The 14,469-nt window shown below is 45.4% G+C and overlaps 2 protein-coding genes across 2 annotated transcripts in view; both read right to left on the bottom strand.

The window, feature by feature from the left end:
- LOC311015290 (uncharacterized protein) overlaps positions 1-14,469 on the bottom strand; it is a gene marked incomplete at its 5' end in the record, with an annotated part of 152,915 nt that overhangs the window by 74,593 nt on the left and 63,853 nt on the right. The window lies entirely within an intron of this gene.
- On the bottom strand, positions 3,444-14,403 carry LOC311015313 (uncharacterized protein). Its single transcript, XM_084012454.1, has 9 exons — positions 14,297-14,403; positions 12,336-14,242; positions 11,920-12,017; positions 8,935-10,723; positions 7,712-7,885; positions 6,597-6,770; positions 5,888-6,061; positions 5,570-5,616; positions 3,444-4,872 (listed from the first exon to the last, which is right to left on the bottom strand). The coding sequence occupies exons 2-9, from the start codon at positions 14,222-14,224 to the stop codon at positions 4,343-4,345; spliced, it is 4,875 nt and encodes a 1,624-aa protein (XP_083868580.1). The 5' UTR covers positions 14,225-14,242; positions 14,297-14,403; the 3' UTR covers positions 3,444-4,342.

Genomic DNA, 14,469 nt, shown 5'->3' with positions numbered 1-14,469 from the left:
TGGAGACCGTTTTCAGCGCAATTGGTCCAGTCCTTATATTTGCACAAGTCACCGTTGCTAACTGGTGTTGAGCTAGCGCACGTCAACGGTAACATCCAGCCTGTCACTAAAAACAGCTTTAACTGCTCCGCAGAACACCCGAGACAAATGCATTATAACGTCGGACTATCGATGTACATGTCAGTGTTGGTAGAATCATTTTAGAAATTAAACCAACCTTGCATTTTCAATGATAAAACATTTTGAGGGACTAGTTTCTCGGCAGCAGCGGAATTTTACTTTGCGTGTTAGTAGTAGTGCGTAAAAACGAAACCTAAGCGCCCTACAGTCGTGACAGCTAGTACTCGTAGGAGCGTTAAAAACATTTTTTTAATTATTCTACCAACACTGACATGTACATCGATAGTCCGACGTTATAATACATTTGTCTCGGGTGTTCTGCGGAGCAGTTAAAGCTGTTTTTAGTGACAGGCTGGATGTTACCGTTGACGTGCGCTAGCTCAACGCCAGTTAGCAACGGTGACTTGTGCAAATATAAGGACTGGACCAATTGTGCTGAAAACGGTCTCCACCGACCTATATCACCTCGGGTAAGTTGGAAATGAGGACCTATGTCCAAAATTCCGAACTTTTCCTTTAACTCTGGGTTTTCCCTCTTCTTTTGTCTGTCATTTGTCTGAATGCAAAATACAATTCCACCACTAGATGGGAGTAATTCCCACACTGTCTCTATCAGGAATACAATGTTGACTGGGCAGCAGCTTTCTTCCTCCGTGTTCGTATCGATGCATCCAGAGAAGATGGATCCCTTGAATCTCCAAACTGTGTTCTGAAAAAGGTCCTCGTAAACAATAACGGGCCACGTTTGTGAAGAATATAGAAGCAGGAACTGAGAGTTAAACTCACACACGTTTCTGGTCTAGTCCTCATGGGGCCCTCCGCTATGACCTCACTTTAAGGGACTTTAACGTTATGGATTGTTATTTACATACACTTTGAAGGCATACAAATGAAATAATAAGAACTAATAGATATCACCATGAAACTTCCCCAGTTGATTACTGATCGTAAGTCAATTATTTCTAACGTTAAACGTTTTCTGAAATGCTTAAATATGCAATCGAGGCATTATCTAACGGCAACTTCTAGTGAGTTTAGCAGAAATCTCAGATGTAGAAAAAAAATCCATGTTATGGAAGCTAAATAGAAGATTTAAGAATTGATCAGTGCATGAAAGCTTTTCCTGGAGTGTCTCATATACTTCCATATAAAGCTGTTTAAAAGCAGACAACAAGCATTTCAAACACACATGTTCACACTAATTAAATCAATAAGTGGTGTTAGTAGAAATGAACCTTCATTCACAACCTCGTGTTCCTTCACTTGATTTGATGCTTTTGTTTTTGGTCCAAACAAACGTTCTTCATCTGGTGTCGACGCGCTGCAAAGACTGAGAGCTTTGTTAAAAATACTATACTATGACTTTTTTAAAATACTATACTATGACTTTTTTCAAAATACTATACTATGACTTTTTTTAAAAATACTATACTATGACTTTTTAAAAAATACTATACAATGACTTTTTTCAAAATACTATACTATGACTTTTTTTCAAAATACTATACTATGACTTTTTTTTAAATACTATACTATGACTTTTTTTTAAATACTATACTATGACTTTTAACGGAGGCGTCTCCATTCAAACCCGGGTTCGTTCTCCGGGCTTCTGGGTGATAAAGGACAGCTGTTGTATGTTCCAGCCAGGTTTCCCTCCTGCTGTCTTCTTTCCTCTTCCTTTGTTCCGTCTCCGCGGGCTCGTCCGCCATCTTGCCCTGCTGCTCCTCTCCCGCCTTCCTCACCGGAACCAACGAGTATATAGACACCAAGAGGCGAACCTCAATGCATTTACATGTAGCTAAGTAGCAGACGCTTTTATCCAAAGCGACTTAGAATAAGTACATTTGTGTGAAGAGTTCAACAGTACATCTCTATCAGCACAGTGAGGGTTTCAATCCGCCCGCTGGCTAAGTTAACCCGTAGCTAGTAAACAATAGAGATACAGCGTTAGCCTCCTAGCATAATTACCTAAGTCATATTTCAATGTGGTGGTGTAGTGGGTAGCACTCTCGCCTCACAGCAAGAGGGTCCCGGGTTCGATCCCCGGGTCGGCCCGGGTTCCTTCTGTGTGGAGTTTGCATGTTCTCCCTGTGTTAGTGTGGGTTCTCTCCGGGTTCTCCGGCTTCCTCCCACAGTCCAAAGACATGCAGGATGGGGAGAGGTTCATTGGTGACTCTAAATGTCCCGTAGGTGTGAATGTGAGTGTGAATGGTTGTCTGTCTCTACATGTCTCCCTGTGATAGACTGGTTACCTGTCTGTCTCTACATGTCTCCCTGTGATAGACTGGTTACCTGTCTGTCTCTACATATCTCCCTGTGATAGACTGGTTACCTGTCCAGGTGTACCCTGCCTTCGCCCAATGATAGCTGGGATCAGCTCCAGCTCCCCCCCCCCGTGACCCTGAATACAGGATTAGTGGTAGACAATGGATGGATGGATATTTCAATCAACACAATTATTATAAATCACATTGGTATTTTGTATTGATCTTGTAACGGTACATTCAACCAGACGGGTGAACAAGTATGCAAAACGAAAAAGACCCATCATCAATGGGTGACTTAGGCATTTTATCTCTTACATATAAATGCAAACATAATATAATCAAGATGTGTAACTTGTCAACATCTAGACCTCTGGGGGACCACGGTCTCTGGTTCCTCACATAGTCTGGTCTCTGGACTAATGTGAGCTACTATCTAGACCTCTGGGGGACCACAGTCTCTGGTTCCTCACATAGTCTGGTCTCTGGACTAATGTGAGCTACTATCTAGACCTCTGGGGGACCACAGACAGTCTCTGGTTCCTCACATAGTCTGGTCTCTGGACTAATGTGAGCTACTATCTAGACCTCTGGGGGACCACAGTCTCTGGTTCCTCACATAGTCTGGTCTCTGGACTAATGTGAGCTACTATCTAGACCTCTGGGGGACCACAGTCTCTGGTTCCTCACATAGTCTGGTCTCTGGACTAATGTGAGCTACTATCTAGACCTCTGGGGGACCACAGTCTCTGGTTCCTCATATAGTCTGGTCTCTGGACTAATGTGAGCTACTATCTAGACCACTGGGGGACCACAGACAGTCTCTGGTTCCTCACATAGTCTGGTCTCTGGACTAATGTGAGCTACTATCTAGACCTCTGGGGGACCACAGTCTCTGGTTCCTCACATAGTCTGGTCTCTGGACTAATGTGAGCTACTATCTAGACCTCTGGGGGACCACAGTCTCTGGTTCCTCACATAGTCTGGTCTCTGGACTAATGTGAGCTACTATCTAGACCTCTGGGGGACCACAGTCTCTGGTTCATCACATAGTCTGGTCTGGTCTCTGGACTTATGTGGTCTACTATCTAGACCTCTGGGGGACCACAGTCTCTGGTTCCTCACATAGTCTGGTCTCTGGACTAATGTGAGCTACTATCTAGACCTCTGGGGGACCACAGTCTCTGGTTCCTCACATAGTCTGGTCTCTGGACTAATGTGAGCTACTATCTAGACCTCTGGGGGACCACAGACAGTCTCTGGTTCCTCACATAGTCTGGTCTCTGGACTAATGTGAGCTACTATCTAGACCTCTGGGGGACCACAGTCCCTGGTTCCTCACATAGTCTGGTCTCTGGACTAATGTGAGCTACTATCTAGACCTCTGGGGGACCACAGTCTCTGGTTCCTCACATAGTCTGGTCTCTGGACTAATGTGGTCTACTATCTAGACCTCTGGGGGACCACAGACAGTCTCTGGTTCCTCACATAGTCTGGTCTCTGGACTAATGTGGTCTACTATCTAGACCTCTGGGGGACCACAGTCTCTGGTTCCTCACATAGTCTGGTCTCTGGACTAATGTGGTCTACTATCTAGACCTCTGGGGGACACAGACCCAGGAGACAACATCTGGTTCCTGGCTGAGACTCTTTAGAGACACAGATTCTCATCTTTGAATTGACTCTGGATGGATTGTCTTTGTCTTCTGACACCATGTAGGGAGTTGATTTGATGATTTTATGTGTATACGTGCATATTTTTATCTTATCTGTTTATTTGATTCCTTTTATCTTTCTATTCTGTACTTTTTATTGTGTTTTATCTTGTGCAGCACTTTGGAAAACCTTGTGTTTGTTAAAATGGGATCTAAATAAAGTGGATTGGAATGGATTGGATATGTAATCACAGCATGTGAAAAATGAGCTTCACGTTCGGTGTGAACACGACCTCAGACCTAAAGACGACGCAGAGACACTGATGATCCAGACCAGAATCCAAACCCAGGATAAAGAGGTTCAGTGAATGTGGTGTTGAAGGTGTGGAGGTGGATCAGTTTGTCAGAGGAGACTTCGTAGAAGGTCAGAGTGCCAGCAGGACAGTCCAAGTACACTGCTACCACACCAGAGGAGGAGGAGGAGGAGGAGGAGGGGATGTCTGTTAGTTCGTTGTTGTGACTGACAGAGTAACGACCATCATAACAACTGAGACTCCAGGACTGATCATTCCATCCAAACTCAGAGTCGTCTCCTCTCCTCTTGATTCCTCTGTAACTCACTGATATATAAACCCTTCCTCTCCACTGGACCTCCCAGTAACAGCGACCAGTCAGACCGTCTCTACACAGCAGCTGAGGACATGAGACAAATCTGTCTGGATGATCTGGATATGACTGGTCGTCGTCCACACGTGTCACCTTCCTGTTGTTGTCGTCCAGTTTGAGTTTTCTGCTGACTGTGTTTGTGTCCAGTTCCAGTTCACAGACATCTGATGGAGAGAACAAACACAATGCAGCTAAAGGTTCATCTCTGTCTCCCACTAAACTACGTCCCCATACAACTCATCTCCACTCTCTATTACGTTTCCAGGGAAACAACGTGTTTTCTGGACCCAACGGTCAACGTTTGAAACCGTCTGAAAAAACCTTAACGAACAAAACAAAAACGCTACAAAACGACATCGTTGGTAGTAAAAATATCACAGTTGGGCCTAAAATGAGTAAAGATTGAAACCAGACCAAACTGTGGTCTGGTCTGTGGACCAATGTGAGCTACTATGGTAGAGCTCTGGGGGACCACAGACCCAGGAGACAACATCTGGGTCCTCCATTTAGGATTCAGGGACGTCAGGACGACAGGAGGACCATCTCAACGCTGAGACGCTTTAGAGACACAGAGTCTCAGGAACTTCTCTCTTCACTTCAAATATTTAAACTCACACAAACACCACAACAACGGGAATGTTGGGTATTCGCCTCCGTTGCCGTCCGGCAGGAATTGGCGTCCGTTTGCGTCTCTGCGTTGACTTTGTGTGTAATTGAAGGTGAAAATGTGGCGTTTGGTGTGAACACAACACGACATCTTTACAGCCACGAAGAAACAAACGCTACGTCCTGATTAGAATCGGATTTCAGTCATGAACACGTTCAAATCTGGAGCAGCTGAGTTACTGAAGACATACTCACACTTCATCAGACCAGGTCTCAGTCTCTGCTGTCCCCCATGGTCCACCCTGCAGGAAGACATGCAAACACCAGTAAACATGAAGCCCAGCTCCTCAGTCAGAGACTGTTGTCCATCTGTCCTCACCTGAGAGTCTAGTCTGATGTCTGTCCATCTGTCCTCACCTGAGAGTCCAGTCTGATGTCTGTCCATCTGTCCTCACCTGAGAGTCCAGTCTGATGTCTGTCCATCTGTCCTCACCTGAGAGAGTTCAGTCTGATGTCTGTCCATCTGTCCTCACCTGAGAGTGTCCAGTCTGATGTCTGTCCATCTGTCCTCACCTGAGAGAGTCCAGTCTCCAGTGTGGACCCTCCAGTCCAGCAGACAGCAGCTTGACTCCTGAGTCTCCTGGATGATTGTAGCTCAGGTCCAGCTGTCTCAGATAGGAGGGGTTGGAGTCCAGAGCTGAGGCCAGAGAAGAACAGCCGTCCTCTGTGATGAGACAACCTGACAGACTGAAGACACACACACTTCTGTCACTTCTGGGGACTTTTAAACTGAGAAAAAGTGATCATTCTCTGTTGTTGTGTTGATGTTGTACTGGGTGGGATACGCGTGGCTGAGTGATGGACAGAGACGGATAGAGGAGGACGAGAAGTCAAGAAACAACAGTAGAACCAGTCTATGTGGTCTGTCTTCAGACCTGGTGTCCCAACAAAGATCTGGCTACTGATTTAAACCAACTAGCAAAGAAAACTGTAATTCAATAACATCTCAACTCTGTTTGTTGTCAGTTTTCATATTGAACTGGAGGAATTAAGTAACATTATTAATTAAATAACAAGTATTCTGAGAATAAAGTCAAATACAAAACTTGGAGTCTCAGAACATATCAGACATTCATGTGTTCAACTGCTCTTTTAGAGCCGCCATGTGAACTTTAGCAAAAGTGTCTTTTCAGGGATAAGAGCAAAGAAGTGAATATTTGGTGCATGTAAACGGATCATTGGAAGCTTCATAGGTAAACTTCTCAAAGTCCTTGAGTCTGACCTGAGAGTTTCCAGTCCACAGTGTGGACTCTTCAGACCAGCAGACAGCAGCTCCAGTCCTGAATCCTGCAGGTCGTTGTTACTCAGGTCCAGGTCTCTTAGACTGGAGGACTGGGAGCTGAGAACTGAGGACAGACCTTCACAGCTTCTCTCTGAGAGGTTACAGCCACTGAGTCTGAAGAGGAATCAGAAATGTGTGATGAAACTAGAACAAACAACTGTTCGTCTCCTTGGAATTAACAATGAAAACTCCTCAGCAAGATCGAAAACAGGCTTTACAAAGACTTAACTTGTGTTTGTATTGCAGTCCTTCACAAGACCAACAAGAACATTTCATTCATTGACCTTTAAACTTAACCAGCAAGGATTTTATCAATGAGAAAAAAACTCATCCTAAAACCAGAAATAAATGTAAAATGGGGTAGAAAAGAATTCAATGTAACTTCTGTCGACACTGTTCCAACACTAACTTCACGTGTTCAAACATGATGAGAAAACTCTTTGTCTTCCTTGAAAATCATTGATTCTTTTCATGTTTTACTAGATAGAATCTTATCATTCCAAGCAGAAAGTGAGTTCTTCTGCTGCGTTCACACCAAACCTGAAGTGATGTTTGAGTTTGACTGCAGGATGAATTGGTTTTATTTGTGGGATCATTTGTGTTTAGTCACGACACTCATGCTAGACACACCAGCGAGGAGGCGGGGCTTATCTCCATGTAGAAACAACCAGGGTTCCTCCATCACGGATGAAATAACCACTATTGCTGCTTTATACATGTTGTGAAGTCCCAGATACACCAGGAAACCAAACGCCGTCCTGTCTGAGTTCATAGCCTCATGACGACAACAGCATTTAGAAACGCCAGCTGGATTTGTAAAACTATTCAAAGTTAGAACGGCAGGGGAAAGACAAACAAGACGTTTGGTTTCTTTAGTGATTTTGTTCTTCTGCTGTTAGATCGTTACCAGCAGAAACGGGTTTCATCAGCCATGGAAACAGATTAGTAGCAAAAGTGTCTTTTCAGGAATAAGAGCAAAGAAGTGAATATTTGGTGCATGTAAACGGATCATTGGAAGCTTCATAGGTAAACTTCTCAAAGTCCTTGAGTCTGACCTGAGAGTTTCCAGTCCACAGTGTGGACTCTTCAGACCAGCAGACAGCAGCTCCAGTCCTGAATCCTGCAGGTCGTTGGTACTCAGGTCCAGGTCTCTTAGACTGGAGGACTGGGAGCTGAGAACTGAGGACAGACCTTCACAGCTTCTCTCTGAGAGGTTACAGCCACTGAGTCTGAAGAGGAATCAGAAATGTAGAATAAAAAACAGAACAAGTCTGGCTTACTTCGGTGCTAATCCCCTTCACTTTAATTATCAGACGGCTGACGGCAAGACACGGAATGTTAGCTTGTGTCTGGTTGTAGCATTTATTCACCGACAAACATGCGGTACCCACAATACACTGCTGCACACTGTACCACGCTGTAATCTAACCGCTGACTTCATACTCACCGTCTCACTCTCTCTCTCTTTATACTTCAACGTACAGAGAGCCAACAGTGTGAATGCATTAAAAAGATGAATGTGTTAAATCCACAAATGAATCATCCCGCGTTAACACGTTCATTTTGATGCCCAAATATTTAAACATCAAACTGCAGAGAAAAGAGTTTGGTTTCTTTAGTGATTTGTTCTTTTGCTGGAAGTCGTGAGCAGCAGAAACTGTTTCATCAGCCATGGAAACAGATTAGAAGAGGTGGGTGGCCAGACGCCCAGGGGTCCGTGAGCTTGGGAGTAAGGCCGGCCGCGGGGGCACTTAGTCCAAACATGACAACGTCCAGACGGGAACACCGGACATCTACTGCATAACCATCCATCCATCCATCCATCCATCCATCCATCCATCCACCACTATCCTGTATTCATGATGACTGAAGAGAATGTTTTGAACACAGAATGTTTGCAACGACTAAATTGAGCCAATTTGAGGATTATTAGTGTTTCTTGTGGCTTAATTAACCTTAATTAATGTTATTTTGTAAGGATCTTGTGGTTTAATTGAAGGGGTATTGTTTGGTAATATCTGAATTTGCACATTGATATTTTATTTTTTTGTCTATTTTACGTTCAGGTTCTGATTATTGAAACAGTAAATCAGCAAGTACTCAGTACTTGAATAGTTTTTTCACTAAATACTTTTTTCCTCAAGTAACTATTTGGATGACTACTATTTATTATTTACTTTTTGCTGTTTGGAAAACCAATCAAATCATTCAGAATGCAGATAGAACCTTGTAATTCCATGGTGGTTCGTTGTATTTTGAATATAAAAACTATATTTACAGAGCTTTGCTGGAGGCTTGGACCACCGGCAGCAGCCTCAGAAGAGCCTCCTCTGAAGCAAAGTATTCCTTCAGGTCAAACACGTCCAGACGTTTTTCTGATGACAGTAAGATGAAGGCCAGAGCTGACCAATCAGAAGGAGACAGTTCATAGGAGGAGAGAAGTCCTAAAGTCATGGACTGTTGGATCTCCTCCACCAGAGAACGATCATTCAGTTCATTCAGACAGTGGAACAGGTTGATGCTTCTCTCTGGAGACAGATCCTCATTAAGCTTCTCCTGGATGTACTGGACTGTTCCCTGATTGGTCTGTGAGCTACTTCCTGTTTGTGTCAGCAGACCTCGTAGGTGTTTCTGATTGGTCTCTAGTGACAGACCCAGAAGGAAGCGGAGGAACAGGTCCAGGTGTCCGTTTGGACTCTGTAAGGCCTTGTCCACAGCTCTCTGGTGCAGATGTGTTAGTTCAGGTTTGTTTCTGGTGACTTTAGACCACCAGGAGGTTGTTGGTTCTTCTGCCATCAGATTGACACCAGACTTGATGAAGGTCAGATGGACATGAAGAGCAGCCAGAAACTCCTGAACACTCAGATGGACGAAGCAGAACACCTGGTCCTCCTCTCTGAAGACCTGTGTGAACACTCCTGAGTACACTGAGGCTGCTTTGATATCGATGCCACACTCTGTCAGGTCTGGTTCATAGAAGATCAGGTATCCTTTCTGCAGCTGCTCAAAAGCCAGTTTTCCCAGAGACTCAATCATCTTCCCGGTCTCTGGACTCCAGTGTTGATACGTCTCAGCTCCTCCATCGTACTTGATGTTCTTCAGTTTGGACTGAACCACCAGGAAGTGGATGTACATGTCGGTCAGGGTCTTGGGCAGCTCCCCTCCCTCCCTGGTCTTCAACACCTCCTCCAGAACTGTAGCAGTGATCCAGCAGAAGACCGGGATGTGGCACATGATGTGGAGGCTCCGTGAGGTCTTGATGTGGGCGATGATCCTGTTGGCCTGCTCCTCATCTCTGAACCTCTTCCTGAAGTAGTCCTCCTTCTGTGGGTCAGTGAACCCTCTGACCTCTGTCACCATGTCAACACACCCAGGAGGGATCCGATTGGCTGCTGCAGGTCTTGTGGTGATCCAGAGGCGAGCAGAGGGAAGCAGTTCCCCCCTGATGAGGTTTGTCAGCAGCACTTGGACTGAGGTGGACTCTGTAACATCAGTCAGGATCTCGTTGTTGAGGAAGTCCAGAGGAAGTCGACACTCGTCCAGACCGTCAAAGATGAACACAACCTGGAACCCTTCAAACCTGCAGATTCCTGCTTCTTTGGTTCCAGGGAAGAAGTGATGAAGGAGTTCCACCAAGCTGAACTTCTTCTCTTTCAGCAGGTTCAGCTCTCTGAAAGTGAATGGAAACGTGAACCGTATGTCCTGGTTGGCTTTGTCTTCAGCCCAGTCCAGAGTGAACTTCTGTGTTAACACTGTTTTCCCGATGCCAGCCACTCCCTTTGTCATCACTGTTCTGATTGGTTCATCCCTTCCAGGTGAGCCTTTAAAGATGTCTTCTTGTCTGATGGTTGTTTCTGGTCTGTCTGGTTTCCTGGATGCCGTTTCAATCTGTCTGACCTCATGTTCCTCATTGACCTCTGCAGTCCCTCCCTCTGTGACGTGGAGCTCCGTGTAGACCTGATTCAGGAGGGTTGGGTTTCCGGCTTTAGTGATGCCCTCAAACAAACACTGGAACTTCTTCTTGAGGTTAGACTTGAGTTTACGTTGGTACACTGCACCAGCGGTTCCTGGATAAACAACAAAGGAACCCAGTTAGTGGATCCTACAGACCCTTTTACAGTCTATGAACAAGCCATGTATTAGAGCCATGTATCCCTGTAGTCCTCAGTATGAGTGACTTATTTAATGATTAAATCAGAACTATTGGAGACAATATCAATCAGGTGCAACATGAAATAAATAAAAGACTTTTACAAGACAAACAGAACTGAAGGATATAACCCTTTGAAATGCAGCTGCAAAGCTCCACGAGTCAGTCACTACAACCAGTGGTGGCCTTAGGCTTTAGGGGCCCGTTTCAATACTATGTGTAGCCACCAGAGCAAGGCAGGGTTATAAATTAGGACAGACATATTTAAGGAGGCCCTAATCAGGCAGATAGGCAGCTGTCTGTTTGGAGTCCTCACCAGCTAATTTGCTGCAGGCTGGTGAGGAGGATTGTGAGGTGTAGATGAGCATTTTGAATGGCAAAAAAGCTGTCAGTGAAGCAGCTTATCTGCCAACGCGCATGCGCAAAAATGACTTGTTTGAATTGTTCAGCGGGAAACTGTCAGTGGTTCATTCATTGTGTAGCCTGGTCAAAATGACCAAAAATATTAATTATATTCAGGCTTTGCGTTCAGACCTTTTGAGGAAAAGAAAGCTATAATTTCAAGTGGACGGCTACTCCTGAAGTAAATATCACAAAGACTGCAAAGAATCGTCCGTCACTTTCAAGCTAGCACGTATGAGAAACATAAATGGCTAGCTGGCTGTCCACAGGTTAGCAAACTGTGTTGAGAGAGAGAGAGAGAGAGAGAGAGAGAGAGAGAGAGAGAGAGAGATGGGGAGAGAGAGAGAGAGAGAGAGATTTTTGATTTTAACAACACACTTTATTTACTTAAATATGGTTTTTACATTTCAGCGGTTCAGAAAAAGTGCTAAAATGCTTTAAAATCCCAGTATGTTTTAAAAAAAAAAATATATATAACTCATCCTTTAAAAACTTGTGCAAACACCAACTCTTCGTCAACCACTGAGCAGACAATGTCATTAAAACACCAGCGCTGTTTAAAAGAGTCCAAATCTCTAATGTGTTTGTAAAATCTAAAATCTAGCCAGAGTCTCGCTCTAATATTTATCAGCCACACTGCCTTTGCCTCTTGCCCTTCTCTGTTCTCCACTCTGTTTTTTCTGCTAATATATATAGCCATCTTTGCCTCACCTGAGAGGAAATTAAGGAGCTGCCATTTTTCTTTTTTTCCTTTTTTGTAGGCAGCTCCCATGATAAAAACCTTCTCAGTAAAAGCCACATCAAAAAAACTAAAAACCAATGTTAAAAGAGAGAAGAAACTTGTGAGTCTCTTGCACTCTGTAAAAACATGATAAATAGTCTCTCGAAGGCAACAAAATGGACAGGTGTTAATAACAGAAGGATTAAGAACAGAGATAAAAGCATTGGAGGCTACGGCACCATGAAGAATTCTCCACTGAAGGTCGGCAGTCCGTTTTTTTAGGGGAGGTTGGTATAAAATCCTCCACTGTGGGCCGGGTCCATTTGCTCCCAGTCTGTTGGACCACACAGTGGGGGGACGGTGGCACAGTCTGGCCTTGTGAATGGTTTTCACACAATTAAAATACCAAGTCTTTTCGTCAGCCTTGTGTATCGTCAGCTTCTCGGGGTATGCTGAAGCTAGCAGGGGGCCGGCGAGTTCCCCCAGGCCTGGGCTCAGGGAGACGTCAGGGAAGGGGTCTGCTGGGTCCGGTCTGGCCTTTCTTTTTCCGTAGTCCATGAGGAGGCTCCTATCTCCCCCAGTGAGCTTCTGGCGCCACAGCTCCAGGAGCCTCCCCGCCACCCGGACAGAGTGCAGGTCCAGGAGAGAACCCAAGGCCCGGGCATCACTCAGCGCCGGCCCCACTGCATCCACCAGCTGCTGCAGGCACAGGGTCTTGGCTTTAATGAGCGCCACCGTCAGGCCGGGGGTGACGCTGCTGCTGATGTCCAGCTTGGCCCTGTGAATCAATGGCCCTCTCAACAACCAGTACAGAGAGTCAGACTTTGGGCAACTTTTACAGTTAAAAAGGCCCCAAGACTTAAAAACACTCTGGTAAAACGGAGGTAGCCCAGTTAATTTTAAAAATTTAAAATCAATTAAAAACAAAGCAGCATCCAGCCCCAGGTAATCTGCATGTCTGAGAATACAGCTGGCCACATCTCTCCACACTAGGTCAGCCGGGCCTGTGAGATATTTCTGTAAAAACTGTAGTCTAAAAGTGGCTGTCCGGCTGGCCAGGTGGACGAGGCCCTGTCCCCCCTCCTCTCTGGTTAAAAACAGCACCCCTTGTGGCACCCAGTGCAGACCATCCCCCAAAAAATCTACCATTTTCCTCTGTAACTGGGCTAGCAGGTTTGAAGGGGGGTCCACACAGGTTAAACGGTGCCACAGTTGGGATGCTACAAGATTGTTTAAAACCAATACCCTACCTTTAAAAGACATTTGAGGGAGCAGCCATTTCCACCTGGAAAGTCTCCCCTCAATTTTCTCTGTGACGCCCTCCCAGTTCTTCTTGACTATGTGCTCTTTCCCAAGGAACACCCCCAGGTATTTAAAACCATCTTTCTGCCAAGTCAGGCTCTGGGGAAGAACTGGGAGAGCGCCACGCCACTCACCGACAGCGAGGGCTTCGCTTTTTTCCCAATTCACCCTCGCTGCCGATGCTATGCTAAAACTTTTTACAATGTTGGTTAAAATGTCTACATCCCTCTGGTTTTTAATAAAAACAACAATGTCATCAGCATAAGCGCTTAAAACAATGTTACTATTAAAACCCTGTAAAACCAAGCCCTGTAAATTGTTTCGTAATTTGTTAAGGAGGGGTTCCAGGGAGAGTGTGTAGAGCATGCCGGACAGAGCACAGCCCTGCCTGACACCCCTACACACCCTGAAAGGAGCACACAGACCGCCGTTAAATTTCAGCACACTCTCAACATCACTGTACAGCACCTTGATCTTGGCTATGAAACCAGCGCTGAACCCAAATTTTTCCATAACTTTCCAGAGGAAGTTGTGTTCAACGCGGTCAAATGCCTTTTCCTGGTCTAGAGAAATCAGACCAGTGCTACAACCCAGTGAATTGGAGATGTCCAAAACATCCCGAATGAGGTGGACATTGTCCACCATGGACCTGCCGGGCACACAGTAGGTCTGGTCCCGGTGGACGAGATGCTCCATAGCTACCCCCAGCCTGGAGGCAAAGAGCTTGGACAGAAGCTTGTAATCCACACACAGTAGAGACACAGGGCGCCAGTTTTTAATGTCCTGCAGGTTTCCTTTTTTGGGGAGCAGCGTGATCACAGCTCTCCTGCAGGATGTGGGCATTGAACCAGAGGCCAGACTTTCATTAAGAACATCTAAAAGATCTTTGGCAAAGATGTCCCAGAAAGCCTTATAGAATTCTACGCTCAGGCCATCTATGCCGGGAGCCCGCCGCCCCTGCATGCCCTGCAGAGCGGCTACCAGCTCCTGCATTTCTAATGGCCTGTTTAGCTGTGCATTGATCTCCTCAGAGACCTGAGGCAGTCCGTTGCAGAACCCCTCCACCTGAGCTTCCTGCTCCTCATACTCACTGCTGTAAAGCGATGAATAAAAATGCACAGCTCGCTTCCGTATCTGGCTTGGTTCTGTAATTGTTTGCCCTGTGTCTGCTAACAGTGATTGGATTACCCGCCTCTGCCCGCTCCTCTTCTCCAGGCCGAAAAAATAGCTAGTGGGAG

Source organism: Eutrigla gurnardus (assembly GCF_963514095.1).
Source record: "Eutrigla gurnardus genome assembly, chromosome: 1".
Classification (NCBI taxonomy): domain Eukaryota; kingdom Metazoa; phylum Chordata; class Actinopteri; order Perciformes; family Triglidae; genus Eutrigla; species Eutrigla gurnardus.
Note: the sequence above shows the minus strand (reverse complement) of the source record. Positions and strands in the feature narration are given on the sequence as shown.